Source organism: Hordeum vulgare, chromosome 5H (assembly GCF_904849725.1).
Source record: "Hordeum vulgare subsp. vulgare chromosome 5H, MorexV3_pseudomolecules_assembly, whole genome shotgun sequence".
In the NCBI taxonomy this organism is placed as follows: Eukaryota; Viridiplantae; Streptophyta; class Magnoliopsida; order Poales; family Poaceae; genus Hordeum; species Hordeum vulgare.
Window position 1 is genome coordinate 37,405,490 of NC_058522.1, and position 26,317 is coordinate 37,431,806.

At 50.6% G+C, this 26,317-nt stretch overlaps 1 protein-coding gene across 1 annotated transcript; it reads right to left on the reverse strand.

The window, feature by feature from the left end:
* LOC123399564 lies at positions 1-26,317 on the reverse strand. Its single transcript, XM_045093966.1, has 13 exons — positions 25,726-26,317; positions 22,485-22,634; positions 22,167-22,379; positions 21,996-22,085; positions 14,543-14,659; positions 13,950-14,219; positions 13,707-13,863; positions 11,633-11,710; positions 10,864-10,964; positions 10,276-10,446; positions 2,582-2,656; positions 879-974; positions 1-593 (listed from the first exon to the last, which is right to left on the reverse strand). Exons 1-13 carry the CDS (start codon positions 26,128-26,130, stop codon positions 258-260), a joined length of 2,259 nt encoding a protein of 752 aa, XP_044949901.1. The 5' UTR covers positions 26,131-26,317; the 3' UTR covers positions 1-257.

The window sequence follows — 26,317 nt, forward strand, 5'->3', positions numbered from 1 at the left end:
TACAGGTTAAAACTCAAGGTAACATGCTCATATTCAACTAGTCTGGTGGGACAAGTAGTTACTCATCTTCGTTTAATTTCGCTTAGCTCGCTTTACATCGCCAGTGAATCAGACGGTTTATTACCGGCCGATATTGACAAAGAGGCCTCACAATCAAGCAGTACATATAAATAAATATATACGTGACGCGCAATCCTATACAGCAATACTATGCACACTTTACTGTACAACACACCACGCCTCTTCTCGGGCCGTCGTCAGTCCGAGCTGCCCCCGCCGCAGCACAGCTCCGAGCAGCACTCGAAGCAGCCGAGGAAGGAGAGGGCAGCGCACATCTGCACCATGACGATGGCGCACTGGTCGTTCATCTTGCTGCAGCAGTTGATGAAGCACATGCAGCAGCAGCAGTCCGCCACGCGGCCGCAGCAGCCGCCCACCGCCTTCCCGAACATGTCGAATTTATCCGGCGCCCTTGTGTCGCCGAACCCCGAGGTTAGGTTCTCTGTCGTCGCCGGCACGTTGCCAAAGCCGAGTGTCAAGCCCTGAAGCGGCATCGCTGAAGGCTCCTCTGGTTTCTTTGGTTTCTGTTTTCCCTGCGTAAGTGCAGCAGCAAGCTTGATCACATACATATTCTCTCAACTTTCTTTGAAGACATTAATGTAGTACTCCCTCTGTCAACTAATATAAGAGCGTTTGGATCACGAATTAACACATAATCGTCTGAAGAATTACGTTAATAGGCAATGCATCATACTGAGTTCTAAGCGAGACCTGCTTCATTTGTTTTCTAAATCAAATTTAATCTTTGCTTATACTGAGTTGACATCGTAACCAAGACGTAATAAAGAAGGATGAATCTGTTGGGGCAATATGATTACCTGTTGTGCTGGATCTATTTTTTCCATGATGGTTTGAAGTAGGACTGTCCGTGTGTACTCCGAAGGAATGCCATTTTGTATGCTCATTTTTGCCACCTGTTTATATTCAAATAATGTGAGCGCTGAAGCAGATTTTAGAAACAATATTATTCATCAAGGTGAAGAGATATTCCCACTTTAAGCTTCCAGGCATATCACAAAAGATAATTTCGAGCAAGGATATATTAACTTTGATTGCAGTAAAAAGAACGAAATGACTTCCGCAGAAAAAAAAAACTTATCCTAGAATATGCAAAAGTATGTCGCGCCTTACGTAGAGAAAGGAAGTGGCCAACACGTATGGAAACATACTAGTCACGAATTCAATACTCATACGCATAGGGTTAACGATAATGAAACAGGAACAAACAAGGGAGTTATCAATACAAGAAAATAGAGGGATGGTGATTAGCAACACAAAGATCAAGGGTTTATTTCTGCTTGTCCCAAAAGACATGGGATGCATGCCCTCTTATAGGATGGCCAGTGCCTGATGCATATACAAAACCAAATAGAATAGAGCCCTTGCCAAAACATTTAATCCCTTGAAAAAATCATTTAGGGAATTAACCCCCTAAAAACTTAATCCTCAAAAATTATCACTGCTTTAACTTCATCCTGCTTTCCTACATGCGCCCAGTTCACCTACTTCTCACTTCAAAATATCTTCTTGAAGTAGACTAGCTTTTCCTCCAAACACCCCCAGCTGCTCAAATTTGGGTAGAAAACTCCCAATCCAAGTAAATTCTCATCAGTTTCTGCCATCCCCAGCCACGAGCAAAGCAGCAGCACTTACATAGAAGTGCACCAACAGAGAAACAGCACCTACGTAAAAATATGGCTGCCGGCCTTCATCGCCGATTCCAACATATCGTTCGTCCGGACCACGCCATCATGACCAGGGGAAACTTAGAAAAGAAAACCCCATTCAGACAAAGAAGTGTCAAAAATGTGGCCCATGGAGGACATATTTCACTGACTTTCTCGATTCCTTCCTCGCACGCGTACAATCAGGCTCAGTGATGTGAAGCTTCATGCACTAGCCAAAGCAACCAAAAGTCCGAGCTTATGGGAAGGGCTAGGCAATCCACATATGCACTTCAACAGGTGAGACTATCAAATTATTTTGCAGATCATCCCTGGCAAGTTCCTGGACATTGTTGTACGAGTCAAAATTCGTCATTGGCCGTAAACTCAAGACCGTGCCTTAAGTAAGAAGAAGGAAGATGGATTGAGACTTCCATGTGGGATCTAGCTCGTTTGAGGAGTTAAGTTTAAGGGAAGGGCTACCCAACTGGACTCTAATTGTGCTACTAACGCCACAACACTACACGTATGAGATAACCATGTCTTGTGTTTACTCATCCTCTCACACGTTGCAATAATTTACTCCCTTCCGTCCAGAAATACTTGTCATAGGAATAGATGTATCGACATGTATTTTAGTTCTAGATACGTCCATTTTTATACATTTGTGCAACAAGTAATTCCGGACGGAGGGAGTAATATCTAATCTTGGCATCAAGTTCAGTGCAGTCGAGTGCCCTAAAGTAACCACTTGAACATTGTCATATCAAATTAATACCTAACAGGCAGAGCTTAATTTAAGAATGTGAGGCCAGAATCAGATGTGATCAGCAGTATTAACCCAGAGTGCACGTTACCATTTGCTCCAGTTGCTTGTTTTCAGAAAGCCAAGCTTTTGCTGTTAGAAGGTCCATCTGTTGCTTTGCCAACACCTGAAATTTGAAAATAAAATGGAATATAAAATCTTGATTAATCTTTCACGTAATATTTTCCCGGTTACTGCCTTCAAGAACAATAGCACAAGTTCATTATTCGACACACAATTAGAGCACATCTTGACCTCAACGGCTCTGTAATCTTGTTAGGCCAACAATGGTTCTAAATTTTTATATGCACCTAACATTTTGAAGTCAGACAAGTCGAGCCAAGGCACCACCCAACTGGCTAAGTGGCTAGTCAACCACCAGTCAGTGCTACAAGGATTACGAGTCAACGAGTCAAGCCGTGTCTCCAGGATACCAACTCATGGACTAGTCGCAGTACTAGATATTCGTAACTAGTCATGGCTAGTCGAGGTATTCAGTTGGCCAAGTACTAACCTAGACTAGTCGAGCGACTGTTATTGCCTAATAGTCAGGGAGTTCAGGCCAGCAGGAGGTTTCAAGTCACATAGTGTTGCCTAGGACTACTTCTAGTCGGACATATATTTTGGGGTTTCTAACTGACAGCTCAACTACTAGTTGCAGGTTCGGAGCTAGCTGGTAAACCAGCCGACGAACCACTTTGACTTCATCTGCTAGCCAAGTAGTTTAGCAAAACCGGCTAGATGAATAATAGCAAACCAGTCATTGATTTAAAAACAATGCTAATATCTAGTGTTTTGTCACCCTCTCCTTGAGTCTGGTCACTGCGGTGATAAACAATGGTCCCTTAACAAGCTATAAGTGACATATTTTATTCAATTGATTGCCATGCCAGAGATGTTCAGTAAACAGCAAAATTAACAAGCTATAGGTGACTCTATGGACAGTAAATCTTTCCAAAAAAAAAAATCATGAATAGCAAATACTTCCAGAGATGTTCCAGACAAATTTTACAATTTTGGTAAGCCGACGTGATATCTGGTTATCATAACTACCGATTGGGAGTTTTACTGAAGGGCTGTAAGTTGGGCACTTGATGTCTCCGCTCCCGCTCCCGCTCCGCTCCTGCCCTCGCGCCTAGCCTAGCCTCGCCGCCCCCCACCGCCAGCGCTCCGCCCTGCCCCCGTCCCCTCTCAGGGCCCGCGAGATGGCCGCCTTCGCCGCCGCCGACCCTGCTGGCTCCCGAGAGACCCCCTCCGGCGAGCGCGTCTCCTACGGGGAGCACTGGAGCAGCTCGGAGGGAGAGTCCTCGTCGAGGTCGTACAGCGACGTCGCGCGCTCGCTCCCCACAGGCCCGCCGGCGGCCGCCGCCGCCTCCGGACGCGCCGCGCCCGCTCCTCGCCCCGCGGTGCAGGACCGCCTCGGACCTCGCTCGGAGGTACGCCGCGCGACGGGTGGGCCGGTGCTTGACGCGGACGGGTTCCAGCAGCCCCGCCGCAGGCACCCCCACCGCCGTCCGCGCCGTGACGCCCCGCCCTGTCCAGCATCTCCGCCGCTGCGCCGCAGCCCGTCCCCGGAGGAGGCCGCCGGCCTCTGCTTCCGCTGCCTCGACCCCAGGCATCACGTGCGCGACTGCCCCAACGACGTCCGGTGTCGCCGCTGCCTCGTCTTCGGTCATGCCTCGCGCGCCTGTGGCGGTCGTCGCTCCACCGACGTGGCTCGGCAGCCCTCACGCACGGACGCCGCGCAGCCCCGCGCCAAGGACGCCCCCAGGCTGCCTCCGCGCGCGTCAGCGGCCGCGCCGCCCCCTCCTCGCGGCGTGGTCGCCAGGATCTCTGCCGCCGCACAGCCACGCGCACCCCACCCGGCGCCTGCTCTCCCCCCAGCTCCACCCGCCCCGTCGCCCGCAGATAGCCCCGCACGGGTCATCATGGCGCAGACGACGGAGATGGACGACGCGGAGCACGTCCTTGCCCGCGCCATGGTGGCCACCATCACGGGCAACCGGCCGCGAGTTTCTCCGGCCGAGATGGTCGAGCTGCTCCTGACCTCGCTAGACCTCGCCGAGGGCGACTTCACCGTGCACGCGCACCACCCAGAAGACTTCCTCATCATCTTCTCCTCCTTGGCCACCATGCGCCGGCTCAATGGCGAGCACATCCTCTGTTCGCCGCGTTTTGCTCTCTCTGCGGCCATGGTGCAAGCTGGCGCACGCCACCGCCAATGACCTCGGATATCGCGTCGAGCTGGAGCTCCGCCGCATTCCTGCGCATGCGTGGCACCTCTCCGTGGCTGAGCACGTGCTCGGATCAAGCTGCTCGATCGAGCGGATGCACCCCCGCACGCGGTCGCAAGACGACCTCGACGTCTTCCGTCTCTCCGGCCACACCCACGACCCCGCCCGCATTCGGCGCGCTGTGGTGCTGGCTATCGTCGAGCAGCTCCCGGCCTGCGTGCCATCAGAAGCCCCGGCCATCAGAACCCTGTCCTACCCCATCTCCATCGAGCTCACCGTGGCGGAGCGCATCAGGGGCACGTCGGACGTTCCTCAGGCGGCCGGCGGGCATGCCGGCGACGACACAGGCGAGGGCAGCAGGCGCGGCCAGGGCAATGGCCAAGGCCCAGCACCAGGACGCGCGCGCCGTCGTGGCCGCAAGCGCAAGCGTGCTGACGAGGCCCCGGCCGGCCGCGCGGATGGCATGGCCATCGACGCGCCAGCATGGCGAGTGCGGTGCCTCGGCCGCGCTGACGGTACGGCCATGGCGGCCTCCTGGCCCGACGTGGCGGCGCCGTCGAGGGCCCCCCGTCCTGCCAGACTGGGCATGCAGGCCTGGCCCAGGCCGCAGGGACCCGCGTACCGCCGTCATCGCGTCAACAAAGGAGAGGGAGACCGTGTCATCAGCCTGCAAAAGGGAGGTTCGTCGGGGGCCCGCGCGCACCTACCTGCGCAACCCCCGGTCCACGGCAGAACGGCCCCACCTTCGGCGACAGCTGGCGCCCCGCCATTGGCTGGAGACGCCCCAATTCCTCCTGCCGTTTCAAATTCCCGCGCCCCCACCACGACCAGGGCCGCCTCGCACGAGACGGCACGCCCCCTCATATAGGAAGATCCCATCGGGGCCACGCCTGCTTCGGCTGAGATCACGCTCGCCAACCAGGTGTCGGATTCCCAGCCAGAAGCCCAGGCCGCGCCAGTCTCACCTGCTGCCCGATCGGGCCAAAGCTGCGCAATCTCCACCGCGGCGCCCTCCCCCCAGCCCATTCCTGCAGCGACTGGCGAGGTCTCAGGCCGACCCGGCCCATCCCCGATCACCATCCTGCAACGGCCCACTCGCCCAGATCGGGATGACCCTGATGTAGCGCCGCGCGTGCCTGCGCCGAGCCGGTTTGCTTCGCCCCCGATCACCCTGCGTCGATCGCGCAGCCGGCCAGCCCCGGCCACCTCCTCCTGGACGCTGGGGCAATTCTTGTCTGCAGCCACGAAGCAGCTCAACGCTACCCTGCCGTCTCCAGGGAAACGCCAGCGACCACCACTGAACTTCAGCCCGCGGCGGGGACGGTCGGCTTCGGCTCATACAGCAGTGGCAACACCGCCAAAGGCCGAGAGACGCGCCCAAGTGCAGATCCTCCGCACCCTTGGCATCGTTGGCATCAACCAGCCCATCTCCGCTGCTGCGATGAAGGCCTACGACGACCTATTCGCTACGCCGCTGCAGATGTTGGTCCTGCAGGCTATCGCGGCCCTCGTCGACAGGGAGCTTCCAGCCTGCCTGACGGCCGTGCCCAGCGCTGTTGCCGCCTGCGCGAGTTAGCCGCGCCGCTCGCCACGCGTCGACACCTTGTCCATGGATCACGGCTTGCAGATTGTTGTATGGAATGTTAGAGGCCTTAACTCACGCGCTAGGCGTTGCGCGATTCGATCGCTACTCTGTACCACCCGCGCATCCATTGTATGCCTCCAAGAAACTAAGATGGCTTTGATCTCGTCGTCTGTTGTGCTGGAAACGCTGGGGTCTGAATTTGACGGGTCCACTTATCTCCCAGCCGATGGCACGCGTGGCAGCATTCTCCTGGCTTGGAAAACAAGGGCTGCCACGCTCTCCGACCTTCAGTTCACGCAGCACGCGGTGACTGCGAAGGTGCGTGCGCCCAATGGCAACCCCTGGTGGCTCACCACGGTTATGGGCCCCAAAGCGACCAGGACAAATTGTTGGTCCTTCAAGAGCTGCGCGACATTCGCGATACCAGCCCAGGCCCATGGATGTTGTGTGGGGACTTCAACTTGATATGTCGTGCCTCGGACAAAAGCTCGGGTAACGTGAACCACCGCATGATGGGAAGATTCCGCCGCGTCATCAACGACCTTGCCCTCAAGGAGGTTTACCTCAATGGGCGTCGCTTCACGTGGTCCAACGAGCAATCCCCTCCCACGCTCGTGCGCCTCGACCTGCGCCTCGACCGGGTGCTCTGCACCACTGACTGGGAGGACAGTCATGGCGAGTGTCACCTCCGCTGTCTGGCATCCGTTGTCTCCGACCACTGCCCTCTGCTTTTGGACTGCTCGCCCATGCCATCAGCTCACAAGCGCTTCCACTTCGAGGAGTTTTGGTTGCGCCTCGACGGCTTCCACGACACGGTTGCCGCGGCCTGGGGCTCGATGTCCGACCCAGACCCCTTCAGGTGGCTGGTCCGGCGACTGCAGGCTACGGGCCGCGCCCTCATGAGCTGGTGCGCCAAGTCCACGGGCAACATCAGGGACAAGCTTGCCATCTCCCGCGAGCTCATCCTGCGCTTCGACCAAGCCATGGAGACCCGCACGCTCCCCCCGGAGGATTGGCTGTGCAAGCAGACCAAGCTTTCCTACCTGGGCTTGGCTTCGCTTGAGCGCACGATTGCCCGACAGCGTGCTCGCATTTCCTCCCTCTTGGACGGCGACGCGAACACGAGCTTCTTCCACAGGCAATGCACTTATCATCGGCAGAAAAACAGAGTATACAGCTTGCTTGTTGACGGGCAGACGATCAGCAACCACGACGAGATGGCCCAGGCGGCCTTTGCCCACTTCGACGGGCTGCTGGGCACAGCGGCCGATCGTGCCCACACGCTGGACTTTGAGCAACTCATCCAGCCAGTTGATCTGTCAGGCCTAGAGGCGCCGTTCAGCCCCGACGAGATATGGGAGGCTGTGCGGCGCATGCCGGCGCACAAGGCACCGGGGCCGGACGGCTTTACCGCGGAGTTCCTGCGAGCGTGCTGGAGCACCATTAAGCAGGACGTGCTTGAGGTCTTTGAGCAGCTCTATGCGCTGAGGGGGCGTGGATTCCACAGGCTCAACCAAGCACCACTCACCTTGCTGCCAAAGCGCTCCGATGCTCACAAGCTCGGCGACTACCGACCGATCTGCCTGATACATATTGTGGCTAAGCTCTTCGCGAAGGTCCTTTCCCTGCGCTTGGCACCGATGCTCGACGGCCTAGTGAGCCGCTATCAGAATGCTTTCATCGCCGGACGTACCCTCCACGACAACTTCATCCTAGTCCGGCAATCCCTCAAGCTACTGCACCAACTGGGCACGCCAGGATCATGCTCAAGCTCGACCTCACCCGGGCCTTCGACTCCATATCTTGGCCCTTCCTCTTCGAGGCCATGCGCCAATATGGCTTCGGAGCGAGGTTCCGGGAGTGGCTGGCCATCCTCCTCTCCTCGGCCAGCACCCGCGTCCTGCTCAATGGCGTGCCGGGACCCTCGATCTGGCACCGCCGCGGGTTGAGACAGGGTGACTCGACATCCCCGCAGCTCTTCGTTCTGGCCGTCAACACGCTCAGCCGCCTCATGCAACGGGCGCTCCAGGTCGGCATCCTCCGGAGACTCCACCCCCGACGCAACATCCCGGCTATCTCGCTTTACGCCGATGATGTGATGTTGTTCTATCATGCCTCGACCGACGAGGTCCTCGCTGTGAAGGGCATCTTAGGGATCTTCGGCTCCGCCTCCGGCCTACACGTGAACTACGGCAAGAGCTCCGCCACCGCACTTCATGGAGATGAGTCGACCGCCGAATCACTGGCGATTCTGGGCTGTCAGACGACGGCTCTGCCCATCACGTATCTGGGTATCCCCCTCTCCACGCGCCGCCCCTCCGCGGCTCAGATGCAGCCTCTAGTCGAAAAGGTGGCCGGCCGCCTCCCATCATGGAGGCATGGCTCATGAACAAGGCCGGGCGGCTGGCGCTCGTCAAGTCTGTGCTCAGCGCCATCCCCGTCCACCAGATGCTCGCCCTAGCGCCCCCGAAGAAAACTCTGAAGCAGCTTGAGAAGATTCGGCGTGGGTTTCTCTGGGCCGGGCGCGAGGCGGCCCACGGTGGCCACTGCCACGTGAACTGGCGACGGGTATGCCGGTTGCTGGAGTACGGCGGCCTGGGTGTACGAGACCTAGAGCACACGGGGCTCGCCCTTCGGCTCCGATGGCTATGGCTCTCACGGACGGACACTAGCCGCGCATGGCATGGCCTAGACCTACAGTTCACTCCCGAGGAGTATGGCCTCTTCTATGCCTCCACCACCATGCAGATTGGAGACGGATCGACTGCGCTCTTCTGGGAGGACCGATGGCTCATCAGCCTCTCCATCCGCGAGCACGCGCCCTCGCTATACGGGTGCATCCCCAATCATCGCAGGAAGTCCCGGACGGTGGCAGAGGGCATCGCCGGCAATGCCTGGGCAAGGGACATTCACGGCACCATTGGCCTCAAGGAGATTGGGCAGTATCTCCAGATCTGGCTGCTGGTGTCCCGCATCACCCTCTCCGCAGAGCCGGACACGCTCTCCTGGAAGTGGACAGCCAGCGGCAAGTACTCAGCCAGGTCCTACTATCTAGCCACCTTCCACGGTTCGATCACCTGCCAGTCCTGGAAGTTGATCTGAAAGAGTTGGGCCCCTCCGAAGGTCAAGTTCTTTCACTGGCTCGCTAATCAGGACCGTTGTTGGACTGCGGAGCGCCTTGCTCGCCATGGCCTAACGCATCACCCTCGGTGCCTTCTTTGCGACCAAGAACCGGAGACGATACAACACCTGCTGCTCTCTTGCCCATTCGCGAAGCAGACTTGGCACGGGATCATGTCCTGGCTGCGACTACCGGCACCTGTGCCCGACCAGGACGCCTCGCTGCAGGACTGGTGGCTACGCGCTCGCGAGGCCATGCCTCACCCGCTCCGCAAAGCGCTGGCCTCGATTGCGCTTCTCGTGCCTTGGATGATCTGGAAGCATAGGAACGCGTGTGTATTTGACCATGTAACCCCATCGCTAGTTGAGCTCGCCGATGCGATCAAGGACGAGTCCAGGAATTGGGTGCAGGCAGGGGCCAAGGGGCTTAGGGTCACCCTGCCACCCTCCTGGGACGTGCATTGATCTGGTTGTAACACCTCTGTACTAGCCTCCGAGGAGGTTGTCTTTCCCTCTTTTCAATACAATGAAACGCAAAGTCTTTTGCGTTTTCTCGGAAAAAAAAATAACTACCGATTGGGGTCAACAAGATACTTTAGATTGCATCGTACGTAAAAGAGCCACTGGAGTTCCTCAGCTACATTGTATCTTGATGACTGGCGAAAGCTGAATTGTTACAATACCACCCCCTCCCCCCAAAAAAGCACACACACATCACCCACAACCAAAATTAGGTCAATGAGGAAGTTCTATAAGTAACTACAGAGTGCCTTTGAATAGAATTAGAATAAAGTGTGAAAAACGTACTTTGTCAAGAGGTATATCCTTTATTTGTTGGACCTTCAATTCAATCGATATCTTACTCATGTCAGACAAATAGCCCTCAGCATAAAGAGTCTCCGGCAGTTCACCTCGGAATCTTCCAGATACAAATAATGGATATTTTGCTGAAACGTCAGGAATATATTCACAATCCACCTGAATGGGGAAAAGGTTCAATTGCAAGAGACATGGATAATCCAGCTATGAAAAAAAGTTAGATGATCTTAGGTACCAAATACCAACCATCCACACCTTTATATCAGAAGAAAATGAGCAAACGCAGGAGGGCATTTATTTCAGAAAATTAAAGATGCAACATGCTGTTGAGTATGTTGAGTGCTCCCAAAATGAGTAGTCAACTGAATACCCCAAAACCCAGAAGCACTTTATGCCCCCTCACTCGGCCTATCTCCCTCTCCACTCAGCAATTACACACAACTTACTACAAAGTGTTTTACTAATAGTACATGCATATGTCACCACAAGATTGATAATAAATGACTGTCACATGTTGCTTTTTCGTGACATGGCTAAAAGGTGACATTCTGACAGGTTTGCTGGGATAAAACTCACTTCAAATTCTTGGGTATGCTTTGTGACATCAATCGAAATGTCTGCGACAATTGTGGATGAAGCTTTCTGGAACCATTGAAGCATTCTACCCTCAATTGATCCTGGTGTCAAAAATCAGAATGGAAAACTTCAGTTTTGCAAAGTACCGCACTGGACTTTGGACAAAATCCGGCAAATTATAGTACAGCCAAAACACTTATAAACAATTAAATTTACTGCACAATTTCGTTCTGCCAACAGAGTTGCTGGATGAAATAGAAGAAAAAAATGTCAAAGCTTATTTGTTATAAAAAGCCATAGAACTAATTTGCCAACTTAGTAGATCATATGATTCCATAATGCAACATGCTGTTGAGTGCAAAACTGAACAGGAACAAAATGATTCCATGGAAGACCTTTAAATCATCTCATAAAATTCTACTCTCTGCTCAGCACAAATTCTAATAAGTTTCTACAAATATTCGCAAAAAAAGAAGAAGTTTGTACAATCAATATGCATGTCAAGTTTTATGGTTTGATTAGAAGCAATGGTGAAGGGCCCTAACGCACACAGTTTATAAACGAAAAACCTAAGTTGGGAACAACAACAACAACAAAGCTTTTAGTCCCAAACAAGTTGGGGTAGGCTAGAGCTGAAATCCATAAGATTGTCCTAGCCAGAACTTGCCAAAGTTGGATCATTAGAGCATAATTCAGAGTTTTGAGTTTCAGTAGTGCGTAGAACAAAACACTGCCTGGTTCAAGGGTTAAGGGGGCAATTTGTTCATACCTGTATCAAACGCAGCATCGTAATGCCCCTTGCCAATTGATGCCAACATCCGCAAGAAATAGTGGTTACAGTATGAACCTAAAATAAAGGGTAAGTACAACTAATTAAAAACTATTCCAAGTAAAAAAATTGGAAATCATACAAGTAAAATAAAATATTGATCTCCCCAATATCATCCCTCTTTACTGAACAAACTTGAGTAATCCAAAATGATTTACACATAAGAATGGATATGTAAGAGAATGAAGTTAGATGTATTTTCAACATGAGAATGAATAACTTTCAATAGTCCAACCCCTGACGTTCGTCGCCTCCTACATGTCATTCAAGATGAGTGTCGGGCCTGATCCCATGTAGGTGCCCTGGGATTGCTCAATCTGATCCCAGGATAGTACTTGGTACTTGGGGGTGTGTCATTTTGGGTGTCCGGTCTCATTTGAGTGCCCTGCTGTAGCTTTTCTGGGTGTTAATGAAATGATACACAAGGTTTTTTGCGTGTTCGTGGAAAAAAGTGTCCTACTTGTTTTGTCCTAAGTCAAACTTGTTTAAGATTGACCAAGTTTATATTAGAAAAACAACATCTACAAAACAAAACCAATACCAATAGATGCATTTATGGCCGTATGCATCGATTGATGCAGAAGCCGGGGGTTTGAACCTCCTTTTCAAAAAAAAACAATAGATACATCATGGAATATATGTTCATAGTATATTTATTTGGTATTATACAACAACAACAACAAAGCCTTTAGTCCCAAACAAGTTGGGGTAGGCTAGAGGTGAAACCCATAAGATCTCGCGACCAACTCATGGTTCTGGCACATGGATAGCAAGCTTCCACGCACCCCTGTCCATAGCTAGTTCTTTCGTGATGCTCCAATCCTTTAGATCTCTCTTTACGGACTCTTCCCATGTCAAGTTTGGTCTACCCCGACCACTCTTGGCATTATCGGCATGCTCTAGCCGTCCGCTATGCACCGGGGCTTCTGGAGGCCTGCGCTGAATATGCCCAAACCATCTCAGACGATGTTGGACAAGCTTCTCTTGAATTGGTGCTACCCCAACTCTATCTCGTATATCATCATTCCGGATTCGGTCCTTCCTTGTGTGGCCACACATCCATCTCAACATGTGCATCTCCGCCACACCTAGTTGTTGCACATGTCGCCTTTTAGTCGACCAACACTCAGCGCCATACAACATTGCGGGTCGAACCGCCGTCCTATAGAACTTGCCTTTTAGCTTTTGTGGCACCCTCTTGTCACAGAGAATGCCAGAAGCTTGGCGCCACATCATCCATCCGGCTTTAATTTGATGGTTCACATCTTCATCGATATCCCCATCCTTCTGCAACATTGACCCCAAATAACGAAAGGTGTCCTTGTGAGGTACCACCTGCCCATCAAGGCTACCCCCCCCCCCACGTGTTTAGTAGTACTGAAAGCGCACCTCATGTACTCGGTCTTAGTCCTACTAAGTCTAAAACCTTTCGATTCCAAGGTTTGCCTCCATAACTCCAACTTCCTGTTGACCCCGTCCGACTATCATCGACTAGCTCCACATCGTCCGCAAAGAGCATACACCATGTGATATCTCCTTGTATATCCCTTGTGACCTCATCCATCATCAAGGCAAAAAGATAAGGGTTCAAAGCTGACCCCTGATGCAGTCCTATCTTAATCGGGAAGTCATCAGTGTCGCCATCACTTGTTTGAACAGTTGTCACAACATTATCGTACATGTCCTTGATGAGGGTAATGTACTTTGCTGGGACTTTGTGTTTCTCCAAGGCCAACCACATAACATTCCGCGGTATCTTATTTGGTACTATAGACACCAATATTTATTTCTATAAACTTTGTCAAACAAAAAAGATTGACTTGGGACAAAACAAATAGGACTTAAATTTTGGGATGGAAGGAGTATTTTATAATTGGTAAAGTTGTATGTGTTTTATGGAGGGCCAACACCTTAGACATGATACACAGCCACAAAATCAAACAGTATTTCCTTTCAGTATTATCGTAGAGCAATATGTTAAGTCGTAAATAAGAAAATTCATATTTGCTATTACCTAGTCCAAAAGTAGAAATCCGAGGGGAAATAGATCCTTTGTTTGTGAGCTCAGTTTTCACAGTGTGACAGATATTCCGTTCATCCTCAACTGAACCATCGGTCACAAGAAAGATTTGTGGAAGTGCGCCATGAGAGTTTGACAGCAACGCCAATGCCTTACAGCACGAGAGGTAATGTGAGCACTGAAGGTGCCATCAATCATATATAAATGTCAACTGGTATAGTCTTCCAAATATTGTACCTCGGTTAATGGATGCATGATGTCAGTGCCACCCTGGGCGACGAATTTTGAGTTCATCCAGTCTATTGCACTTTCTGTTGTTTTGCCATTTACTTTCTCCAAACATGATGAGAATGAATGAAGTTCATCATTAAATGTTACAATGTTGAAGTAATCTCCTTCCTCAAGCTCGGAGACAGCAGTTGAGATGGCATTCTTAACATTCTCAATAGGCTTTCCTTGCATGCTTCCACTTGTATCAACAATAAACACAACTGCCTTTCTGAAGATCTATCACATAAATCAAATGAGATCAATATCCATTCACAGAAATATTTTATGAAGCACAAAAGCAGATAAAAAAAGTGTGTCATGTTCAATTAGATTGGTAAATTTTTCACACAAAAGTAGGGCTAAAGAAATGTCAACATGAAAAACAGAATGAACACGACTCACGAGAAACTTAATTAAGTACCTTAAATACTTTCAGTGAGTTACAAACTTCTAAGTAAAGATTTCTCAGTAAAGTTATCTTCAAGCATCAAGTAATTTCCGCACTGGCATAGTCTAGTTACTAGTGTCGAGTTAACAAGACAATAAGTAAGAGGAACTACCTTCCTGTTCTGGTTATTACCAGGTAAGAGAAAAATGCTGAAAATGTCTCTATCGTCATAGTCACGTAATGTTGAGCGCTGCACAAGCACTCCACCGGACACATCACCTGAGTAAACCTACAGACATGAACAATGCATTAGGTAATGACACTGATCTCAATGGCAACCATGCAGTAAACGCTGTAGTCTCCATGTTAACTAAAGTTGTTAATTAAATAAATTGTTTAAATTTGGAAAAGGTTTGTCCTTCAACCCTAAAATCTGAATCTGTGTGACTTGAGACCTCAAACAAATCAGTGAAGGGAGACGGCCCACTACTCATTGGCAGGAGTCCCATCGGACCGCACTCAGGAAAGACAGTACCGTGCAGTCTCGCCTACTGATGTGGCAGTGATGTGGCCCACTCCCTGTAATTATTTGTTTGGAAGACAACCATGTTCTCCTTCGTTGCAGTCTTGTAGTATGCTAATGACTAAACTACTAATATTAATGTATTATTATGAGATGTACTAGGGTTAGGAAGACTGGAAGAGGCTGTCGCCCCTGGGTGCAAGATAGAAGAACTATTCTTCTAGATCTTGCTTGCTTTACTCCTCATAGGGGGTCCTCTTTGTTAGGAATAAGCAACTTATATTTATTGAAGGCCCAAGGGGCATATATATATTACACAAGACTTGAGGTGCAAGGAAAGTAAACATAGACTAGTAATGACTCCTACACTAATACTAATAGACTAATAAGGACTCCTAGACTAATACTAATACTTCCTAACACCCCCCTCAAATGCAAAGCGTATGCAATAGCATTGCATTTGAAGAAGTGTAATACTAAAAAAAAATGATAATCCAAATCCGCATCATGAAAGTGTCGTCGTAGCATGAAGAGTCTTCAAAACTTGTTGAGTCGCCGAATGAGTGAACGAAGAGATGACACATCAGAGGTAGACACCGCATCACTTGAAGATACAAGATAAGTATCAAGAGAAGATGGGTTGTCAAAAGAAGATAGCACATCAAGAGGAAGACACCGAAGAGATGGCACATCAGAGGAAGACACCGCATCACTTGAAGATACAACAAAAGTATCAAGAGAAGATGGGTTGTCAAAAGAAGATGGCACATCAAGAGAATAAAGCATTGTGCAGAAAATCATAGTCCACGACAACCGTCGGCGAAAGAAGCTCGGCGGATAAGGCACGATGGACGTAGATCGACAATGCAAAAGAAGTCCAGAAAATCCTATAGAAAACAACAAGGACAAATAGGCCACAAAAGTTGCATAGAAAGGATCAGGACCAAAGAAAGGCTGACAGACAAAGGTATGGTGGACTCGCATGGCATGAGAAAACACAAAATATCAACGGATTTGGTGGACGCAGCAGAAAACAAAGAAAACTAGAAAACACACACTAGATTAGGGATGATGGCAGCGGAAGAGAAAAAATAAGATCATGGCGGCGAAGGCCAATTCCAACCAGAGTGTGCGTGAGACGGTCCTGACTGTGTAGGAGGTGGTTGCTCAATGCGGGAAGCCTGAGTCAAAATACCAGCAGTACCCGTCGAGGAAGAACCTGAAGCAACGAGCAGACGCTTAAGTCGCAGAATATCCTGTCGAGGTAGATGACGAAGTGTCTGTAGATGATGATTGCGCCTGGCGCAAACGGTTCTTCTTCATGTAGCAGTGGGACTCAATATGACCATCATTGTTGCAGTAGCCACAATGTGGACGGGGGCGACCTGAGCCTCCAGAAGGAGTGGGCAAGAGTGGCGGAGCACTCGAGTGAGAAGGGGGCGGTGCAGCAGGGGGCGTAGAAGTAGCCCGAGCAGCGAGCACCGAGGGAACCTCCAGCAAACCAGCACCACGGAAGCGAGTCTCCTCAGCACGAATCTCAGAAAGCGCCTCCATGAGAGAAATACGGCCACGAGCAAACTGTTAGGAAAGCAACTTGTATTCCCATGAGGTCATAGGCCGGTATATATACATGTGCAGGTGATGGACTATATGCAGGAAACCCCTTATATATTGGGATATCCCGAAGATATCGGAGAACACGGAGGAGATGACTATAGTGAACAGATGTGGGAGCAGAGACGAACTGACTCAGAATATGAACCGGATAAGAGATATCCGGGCGAGTGACAGCTAGATAAACAAGACTGTCAACAAGATGACGATAACGCGTTGGGTCAGGCAGGAGATCGTCATCAGTAGCAGAGAGGTGAACATGGAGCTCCATAGGAGTCTCAACAATGCGCTCATCAGTAAGAGCAGCACGAGCAAGAAGATCCTGGATGTACTTTTCCTAGGATATAAAGAAGCCATCAGAGGTAGAAGAGACTTCAATCCCAAGAAAGTAGCGAAGAGGTCCAAGATCAGACATAAGGAACTGCTCACTAAGGCGGGCCTTGACAAAGGCAATATACTCGGGGTCATCCCCAGCGATGACCATGTCATCAACATAGAGAAGAAGAGTCCGACCACGAGGAGAAAGGTGAATAAACAATGCTGGATCATGAAAACTGGGTGAAAAACCAGTGGCAGTCACCACAGAGGCAAAACGCTCAAACCAGGCGCGTGGGGCTTGCTTAAGGCCATAGAGAGAGCGACGAAGACGGCATACCATGCCATCAGGAACAGAATACCCAGGTGGTGGCTGCATGTAAACCTCCTCACGCAGCTCACCTCTAAGAAAAGCATTCTTAACATCAAGCTGAGAGATAGACCAGTGGCGTGTAGAGGCCACGGCAAGAAGTGTACGAACAGTGGTCATATGAGCCACAGGAGCAAAAGTCTCGTCATAATCACGACCATGCTCCTGCTGAAAACCACGAGCCACAAGACGAGCTTTGTGACGCTCAAGAGAACCATCGGAGCGAGTCTTAACCTTGTAGACCCACTTACAAGTGATGGGACGGACTCCGGGAGGAAGGGAAACAAGATCCCACGTACCAGTGCGTTCAAGAGCAGCAATCTCCTCTGCCATCGCAAACTGCCATTAAGGATGAACAACAGCCTGATGATAAGTAGTCGGCTCAAGAACGGTAACACCAGCGGTGGAAAATCCAAAGCGATCAACAGGCGGACGAGGACGAGAACGCAAGCCATAAGTAGGCTGAGACGAGGATGACGAGACATCCACAGAACGTGAACGACGAGTGTAACACTGAGGAAAAGATGGAACAATGGAAGGAGGAATTGCCAAGATAGAATCAGGGAGTGGCGATGAAGAAGTCAACGGAGATGAAGGTGTAGAATCTGGTGACATGCTAGACGAGGAGACTGTGGAAGATGGTGGCGACAAATCGACTGGAGGTGGAGAAGCAGAGGGAGCGGAACGGAGGCAAAGGCTCGACGGGTGTGATAGGTGTGTCAGGAAAAGTGAGGAAAGAGATATCCTCCACTGAAAAAGTCGAGGAAGATGGGCGTGGGTAGAAAGGACGAGACTCATCAAAAGTCACATCCCGAGAGATACGCATCCGACGACCGATAGGATCCCAACAACGATAGCCCTTATGCTCATCACTATAGCCTAAGAAGACACACTCAACAGACTGAGCGGTCAGTTTGGTGCGTTCGCGAGGGGCAAGAAGAACATAGCAAACACAACCAAACAGGCGAAGCATCGAATAATCGGGAGAACGATCAAAAAGACGCTCAAAAGGAACACCACCCTGTAGAGCAATAGAAGGTTGTAGATTGATGAGATAGGTGGAGGTGGAGACGGCCTCAGCCCAGAAATGAGGCGGGAGAGAGGCAGCAATCATCATCGCACGAGCCGTCTCAAGAAGGTGATGATGCTTGCGCTCAGCCACACCATTCTGAGCATGAGCACCAGGACAAGAGAACTGAGCAAGTGTACCCTGCTCAGCGAGAAATCCACCCAACATCTTGAAGATATACTCTCCAACAGAGTCAGCACGGAACACACGAATAGGCGTAGAGAACTGAGTGTGAACCATGGCAGCAAAACGCTTATAGATAGATAATACCTCACTACGAGAAGACATAAAATAGATCCACGTGTATCGAGAGAAATCATCTATAAAGATAATGTAGTAGCGATGGCCTCCCTTCGAGGAAAAGGGAGCTGGACCCCAAACATCGGAGTGAACAAGGTCAAAAGGACGCTGAGACACAGCCTCGCTATGAGGATAAGATAACTGAACTTGTTTACCAAGCCGGCAGCCTTGACAGTCTAAAGACACACCACCGGAGACGGATCCAAGAAGACCACGTCGAACTAAGGATGAGAGACGAGAGCCACATAAATGACCCAGACGATGATGCCACTCTTGAAAAGAGCTGGTAGACAAGGCAACAGAGGAGGAGAGACTGGCTGCGGTGGCAGCGGATGGAAGGTGAAGCCAGTCAAGCTCCTAGAGACCCTGAGAGTCACGGCGCCGGGGGCCAGCACAAAGAAGAGCACCAGTGTGACGGTCCAGAACTGAACATGAGTCGAAGTCAAGAATGACCAGACAATCAGAGTCAACAATCTGGCCACCAGAAAGGAGCTGCATGGTAAGCCGAGGAACATGAGCAACATCGGGAACATGAAAAGATGAAGTGCTAAGAGTGCCTCGGCCAGTAACCGGGAGAGAAGTACCATCAGCAGTAAGAACATGAACAGGAGAATCAAGAGGTCGAGTAGATGACAGAGTGGATGAATCAGGAGTCATATGAAAAGCAGCAGAAGAACTACCAGCACAGCCGTCAGGAGTCACGGGAAGCAAGGGACTGCAACGTTGCGTGCTGATGTAGACCATTTTATTTTATTATTTTGAATTTTTTTTATCGCCTGCGGGTAAGCCCGATCCGATCTGGAGGGCAGAATCGAGCAGCTGGGCGACGGGATCCGATCTGGAAGGCGAGCAGGAACAGGAGCAGCTCGTCAGCAAGATTCGTCCTGGAAGTCGTTGATGCAGTAGATCAAGCGGGTCGGCCTCGTCACTGGAAGCCAGCGATGCAGTCGATCTGGAGCTGGGCGACGGGATCCGATCTGGAAGGCGAGCAGGAACAGGAGCAGCTCGTCGGCAGGATTCGTCCTGGAAGCGGGAACGAGCGGGCCTGCAGCGCTTCGATCGTTTTCTTCGATCTGGAGCGGGGCCTGGCGCGTCGATCTCACGGGACTGGAGCGGGGCCTGCAGCGCGTCGATCTCACGGGAATAAACGGGGCCTGCAGCGCGTCGATCTCACGGGAACGAGCAGGGCCTGCAACGCTTCTATCCCACGGGAACCAGCAGCAGTGGGAGACGGCTTCGATCTGCAGCGAAACAGGAAGTAGAAGGAGATCGAGGATGACTTCGATCGGGAGAAGGAGGCAGGCGCTGGAACGAGGTGACGAGGAGCCGCTGCCTGACGGGAACGAGCCAGGAGAACGGCAGCGTGGAGCTGATCAACAGCACGAGTTGCGGCGTGCAAAAGTTAACCTAGCTCTGATACCATGTTAGGAAAGCAACTTGTATTCCCATGAGGCCATAGGCCGGTATATATACATGTACAGGTGATGGATTATATGCAGGAAACCCCTTATATATTGGGATAAATACAAAAGGGTACATGACTTATATTATAACTTTAACACAAACAACTGAGCACGCCGAGGCTCAAACTCCTTACGGAGCCGAGACAGGAACTCGTAGACGCGATGAAACTCCAAGTTGGTCTAGACAGCCTGGCAACAGGGGCAAGTACGACAACCAGCAGTGCGGAGAGAATCGGGCTGACGCCAGATAGCAGAACTTTGTGCATAGAAGTCATCAACAGTAGAGTCACCCTGCAGAAGAGCATGCTCCTGACGAACCACGGAGAGGTATAAGGCATCACCAGAGGGCGCATAGCGCTGACGAAGGCGAGTCCACATCTCAAAGGCAGTAGGAAGGCCCAAAAACTCAGAGGCAAACTGAGGCAGAACACTAGCAGTGAGAACAGCTGCAGCACGGGCATCATCATCAAGCCACTGGGTGTAAACGGTCAGAGCACCACGATACACCTGAAGAGCCTCCTCATAAGCCAAGACCTTCTCATCATAAGCACTCACAGCGGCCTCATCAGCAAGTTTAGCCGAATCCTTTGCGGTCTGAGAAGCATCCGCAGGAAGAGCCGGTGGGGTCGGCGGAGTGGGAGCCATGAGAGGAACCGGACATGGCGGACAGCAGACCTCGCCAGAAAGAACACCCCAGAGACAGATGCGACGCATGTGAATGCGCATAAAGCCAGTGAACTCGGTGTAGTTAGTATCATTAAAGATCATCGGACAACGAGGAACAGCAATGTAGCCTGATGATGAAGACATTTTTTTTCATTTTTTTTTTAGAACCAGAGAGCCGGATCCAATCGAGATCAAAACGAGATCAGGGCGGCGGCTGGCGGGCGCTGCAACGGGAGGACGAGAGCAGCGCTGGATCTGGCGAAATCAACAGCAGGGGCGACGAAATCAGGACCCTGGTTCGATCTCAGGAGGAATTTCGAGTGGAGCCGGCTACTTGAAGAAGGCCTGCGGATGAATCCGAATCGGGAACAAGTCCAAACAGCGGCGGAGTCCGGATCGAAGCAGATCAAGAATCGCGGCGGGTGGAGTCCGACCTGCAGCGGGACCGCAGCGGGTCCCGTCGGGAGGAGTCGGCGGCCTCCAGTCGTGACGTTGCCTGGAACCGCTGGGATCGGGACGGGCCGGGGCTTCGAGATCCAGCACCGCAACGGGATCGTGGCGGGTCACGTCGGGAGGAGTCAGCGGCCTCCAGTCGTGACTTCCCCTGGAGCCGCTGGGATCGGGGCGGGCCGGGGCTTCGAGATCCAGTAGCTTCGACGGGGGCGGCTGGATCACGGGAGTGACGGGATCCCGCGGGAGATGGAGCCGGCGGGATTGGATCAGGGACGAGCGGCCGACGGCTGTGACGGGAAGAGAGGCCGGCGGCCGTGATGGAAAGAGGAACAAGCACGAGTTGCGCGTGCGAAAAAAAACCTAGGGCTCTAATACCATGTTAGGAATAAGCAACTTATCTTTATTAAAGGCCCAAGGGGCATATATATATATATTACACAAGACTTGAGGTGCAAGGAAAGTAAACATAGACTAATAAGGACTCCTAGACTAATACTAATACTTCCTAACACTCTTTACATAGAGGTTTAACAATCCAATCTAAGTAACAAATCAAAGATATTATCTCCAATTGATTTAAGTCCCAAGCTAAAAATATATATTCCTAATTTAAATGATAAACTTTGTAACTGAGAGATCAAGGGGATCCTCTCCCTAACTTGGTCCTGGATGGGCCATGTATTGTATGTGCATAACAAATTCATAAATTCATATTTGAACACATAGCACACATATTGCTTTCAATATTCGCATATGGAAGGCCGTGGAACATAATGATCACGAAATTATTTTAGAAGTACCGAAGAGAATATACAGTTAACCAAATAAATAGGTTACTGGAGAATAACTTACACTATATGAAAAGTTGAAATCTTTGATTGACCAATTCTCAACCACAGCTTCATGCAAGAAAAATAATTTCTCAGCCTGCCTGATTTTTTCCTGAAAATGCACAAAGAACATCTCATGATAACCATGACATCGGACAGATTACCAAATGGTGCTTACGAAAAAGTTGATTACCTTCAAGGGATGGCTGGTCCCCTGCAATAAAACCTCTTTACTCACACCACTATTCACAGTTAACTGAATTTTCTCCTTTTTTGTGAAAATTTTAGGTAAAGGGTTCACATAATGTGGAAACCGAAACGGAATATCAACAGAAAACTGTCCATTATCATACAACAACTTTTGTGACCATCTAATTGTGGCAAAGATGTCTTCTCCTCCTACAACCTTGACGGGATGAAAGAAAATAGTTAGCACAGACAGATATGGCTGCAGAAAGCTTGAATCTTGACAAGCTAGCAGTTGGGAAACTGAGGACTACAAAACAAGTACCTGTGGTATTGTCAATTGAAAAAACTGGCGCTTCAGAATACCACCACTCTCAGTTTTTACAATCTTCACAGGACTGTTACCATCTACATCAATTACATGAGTATTGTACGATTTTTTTCCAACAGTAACCTCAGCGCCTAGAATTGAACCCTGTTAGCCAAACTGCTGTTCTTAGACTGAGATTAGCAGTACATTGAAAAAAAACTGCATTTTGGATATATATACATATGCATTAAGAAATATTGCAACATCAAACAGAATAGCAAGTGTATGCTTGTTTTTTAAAATGCATACAGTGATGACTGATATCACTTGCGCTATTTGCATTCGATGTTGACTAGAGAAATGGTAGAGGTTCTCTTTCGTTGTTGTAAACATCAAGTTGTTAAGTGATGAATATATCACCACCATTGTGGTGATGTAGTTATCTGGCTATTCTACCTAATATTACACTGTAGTCGTGATGTAGTTAGCATGGTGTTAACAAACAAAGATCGTAGTAGCAATAACCAACATAGCAGTGATGCAGTTACCGAGGTGTTCTAGTAAACAATAACCATTATAGATGTGCGTACTTACCAATTTGTTCAATTCAAATTAACAAACAAATTCAATCATTGCATATGCCCATCATGGCAGGATTACCACAAATGCTACAATGACTACTCATGATTTGACGACTACTCGCAACGCTCAACATGACTTGTTGAACTGCTATTCTTTTCTCACTGTTTATGCACATATTTCCAGGTGATTTCCACCCTTGTATTCATGGCCACGTGGACAACATCTCAATATGTATTCGGTATTATGTAACTTCATAAAGAACATAGTTTTTTTGTGAATATTTCTTTAGGAGATCCTCTGCTGTAACCTGGAACAGATTAGGAATATCAAACATGTAGCATGACTGCTTCCTAATATCTTATCGCCACGCTCTTATCAAGGATGCCATATTTTTTATGTTCATATGCAGCAGAAATGGTCGGACACTTCCCCGGACCCTGCGCAAGCGGGAGCTACATGCACCGGGCTGCCCCTTTTTTTATGCAGCAGCAATGGAGCATGTTTTAAGTTCCATGGTTGTTTGAGAGACAAATGATGCGTCAGTGACGGACATACCAACCAAATTACAATCCAGAATACCAGTCTGATCAATGTGTATTCAGTAAAAAACTAAAAATAGCTAACTTATCAGATAGACCAAGGAAAATAAGGCAAAATTGGGAGCCGATATGGGCTGTGGGCTGAAACAGAAAGGTTGGGGCACTTTGTGTTGTCAAGTGGGACATATGTTAGTGGGCAGTCGGCCAAAACAGAGGCGACGCGGGAGAATACAGTCGTGCATTAAGCCTGTTGTGTGTGCTGTCACGCCCTATTTGTGCCTAAGTTTAATAAATCAAATAATAGAAAACGAAAAAATAGATAAAAATCAAGCTTCCATGCACTGCTCTCACTTGTGAGCTTAGACTAAAGCCTTTGCCAACTTACACCCAAATGCAACCAAAACAACAGAATCCTAACAGCATTTCGTAAACATGAACATAAAAAAACAAAACCATAGGCCATATAAATGCACTACTTAGAGCATCTCTAGCAGATCCCGTATAAGTCCGGCGAACTGCGTTTTACGGGACGGGCCAAAAAACCAGCCCAGCCAGATCCGCTAAAAAGGGCCCTGACCGTAAAAATATTACAGGCGGCATGTAAACCACCCTCATTTCCTCCATATATGCGAGCGTCAGTGCAGTTTAAGGTTCCCGTCCCACATATCCCCTACCCTCCTCCGCCGCAAAGCTCCTCCCTCCGGCCTCAAATCCCTTCTCCTCCGGCCACGTTTTGCGGCACATTTCTCTGCCGGATCTTGCCGGAGATGGCGCCCACGGGTTCCGAGCATGGCGGCAGCGGTGGGTTCGGCGGACGAGGTGCGTTCGACGGCCGCAAGCGCCGAATCGACGACGAAGCCGGCAGATCCTCCCTCCGCCCTCCCATGTTGGAAAGGCGCAGGGAGCAGGTGTGCACCCGCGGCGCGAAGTCCCGCAGCTCCGGAGCGCGGGCTTGGGGGCATTAATTTTGCCTCGGGGACCTCTTCGATCCGGCCATCCAGCGCCTCTAGGCGGCCAGCGCACCTGGTTTGAGGCGAAGGAGGCCGCCGCCGCTGGAGATGCAGCTGCTGCCGCGGGCATGCCGGCACTCCTGGAGGAGTACCAGCACACCTCAACCCTCTCCGGCATGCTCATCTACCACACCATCCACGGCAATGAGCCCCCACCCTGCGACGGCAGCGACAGCGACTCCGGCGACAATAGCGACTCTGGCGAGGAGTAGATCTATTATTATGCTTTCCGTTTCGGTAGATGTTTTAATTTCGGTTTGTATTAAAAACTCCCCTATGCTATGCTTGTGATGAACTCCCTATGCTATGCTTGTGATGAACTCCGGTGATATGTTTCTAGCGCGAACTAGTATGTTTGAATTTGCAGTATCGATCTGCAGGATCTGTTCTGGCTGCGTGCCCCGTGTCCTGCAAAAAACGTTTACGGGATACCTTAAACAATTTTTCCAGGACGGCGGGTTGCGGGACCTGCTAGAGATGCTCTTAGTATGCCATTCAACTTACATTTCCCCAAAACAGCTGAAAGGAATGTTCTGTTTGGGCCACCGGAAGATAGTTTGACTACGAAATGACAAGTTAAAAAACAATGCACTTCCTAAAAATAGTACTATGACTGTACCAACTAAAGCATTTAGTGGACAGGTGTACAAATTACAAACAGAGTTATCCCTAGAAAATCTGGTTAATTTCCCTAATCCAAACCGAATATTTCTTTCTTGACGATGCTTATTTGTATGATTGGTAAGCAAGGAATTGGCCTCGCTTGCTTCCAAAACAACGACGGAGCCCACAGCCAGCAGAGAGGTAGCTACGTCCAAGAGCAAAGAGCTCCAAATGGAATCGTCTATAACGGCAACCCCTATGTTGTACTAGTACCAAGCATAATGTATAATGACGCGCATTCGCAAGTGGCTGGCTACATGGTGCGGTCCAGCGCAAATGATTTATGCGCACAGCCAAATTCATGGGCCCCGACCACCTAAAGCAAAACCAAATTAACTAGAGAATAACGGCAAACTTTACCGGTAATCATTCCAGCGCCTAACGGCACCAAAATCAAGCCCAAATAAGCTTCAATCGACCGCGATAGAGGAAAGGGGAGGGGGAGGGTTCGGATCGGATCACCTCCTCGCCCATGGGCACGACGAGGCGGCAGTCGCAGTCGCGGCTGCGCGTGAGGCAGTGCAGCCACCAGCGGGCGACGAGGGTGACCTCGGCCGTGGCGCACCCCGCGGCGCAGTCGACCCGCAGCTCGACCTCGCGCATCTGGAGCGGGATGAGCGCGGGCGGGCTGAGCCGGCCGTAGACGTGCGGCTGGTAGCTGGGGACGTCGGGGCTGTCGACGGCGGCGGGGTCCGTGACGACGGCGTAGGCCATGGGCGCCACGGGCAGCAGCGACGTCGCGGCTTCCGGCGCGCCGTAGCGGTCCATCGCGGCGTGCGGGCGCGGCGGGCCCGCGCCGCCCGGGAGGACGAGCCGCTTGGAGAGCCTGAGGCCGTCCTCCACCGCGCGCTCGAAGTCCTCCTCCATGGCTGCTGCGGCTCTGAGACGGAGGAGGAGGAGGAGGAGGAGGAGACGGGGAGGCGCTGGGAATTAATGGCTGCTGGGGATTCGTGGACAAGTGGGGGTTCAGTTTTTGGTGTGGTTTAGTGGGGAAATCATGAGCTGGGCTCCGCTGTTGGGGTGGAAGACGAGCCAGATAGCGGGGGCTGCTGTG

Bases quoted from the DNA above. Each gene is read 5' to 3' on its own strand.
- LOC123399564 (XM_045093966.1), bottom strand. From the start codon at position 26,130: ATGGAGGAGGACTTCGAGCGCGCGGTGGAGGACGGCCTCAGGCTCTCC. The intron at 13,864-13,949 runs GTACAATATTTG...TCGTGCTGTAAG, and splicing joins TCATGCATCCATTAACCGAG to GCATTGGCGTTGCTGTCAAA. The intron at 594-878 runs GTAATCATATTG...GCACTTACGCAG, and splicing joins AAATAGATCCAGCACAACAG to GGAAAACAGAAACCAAAGAA.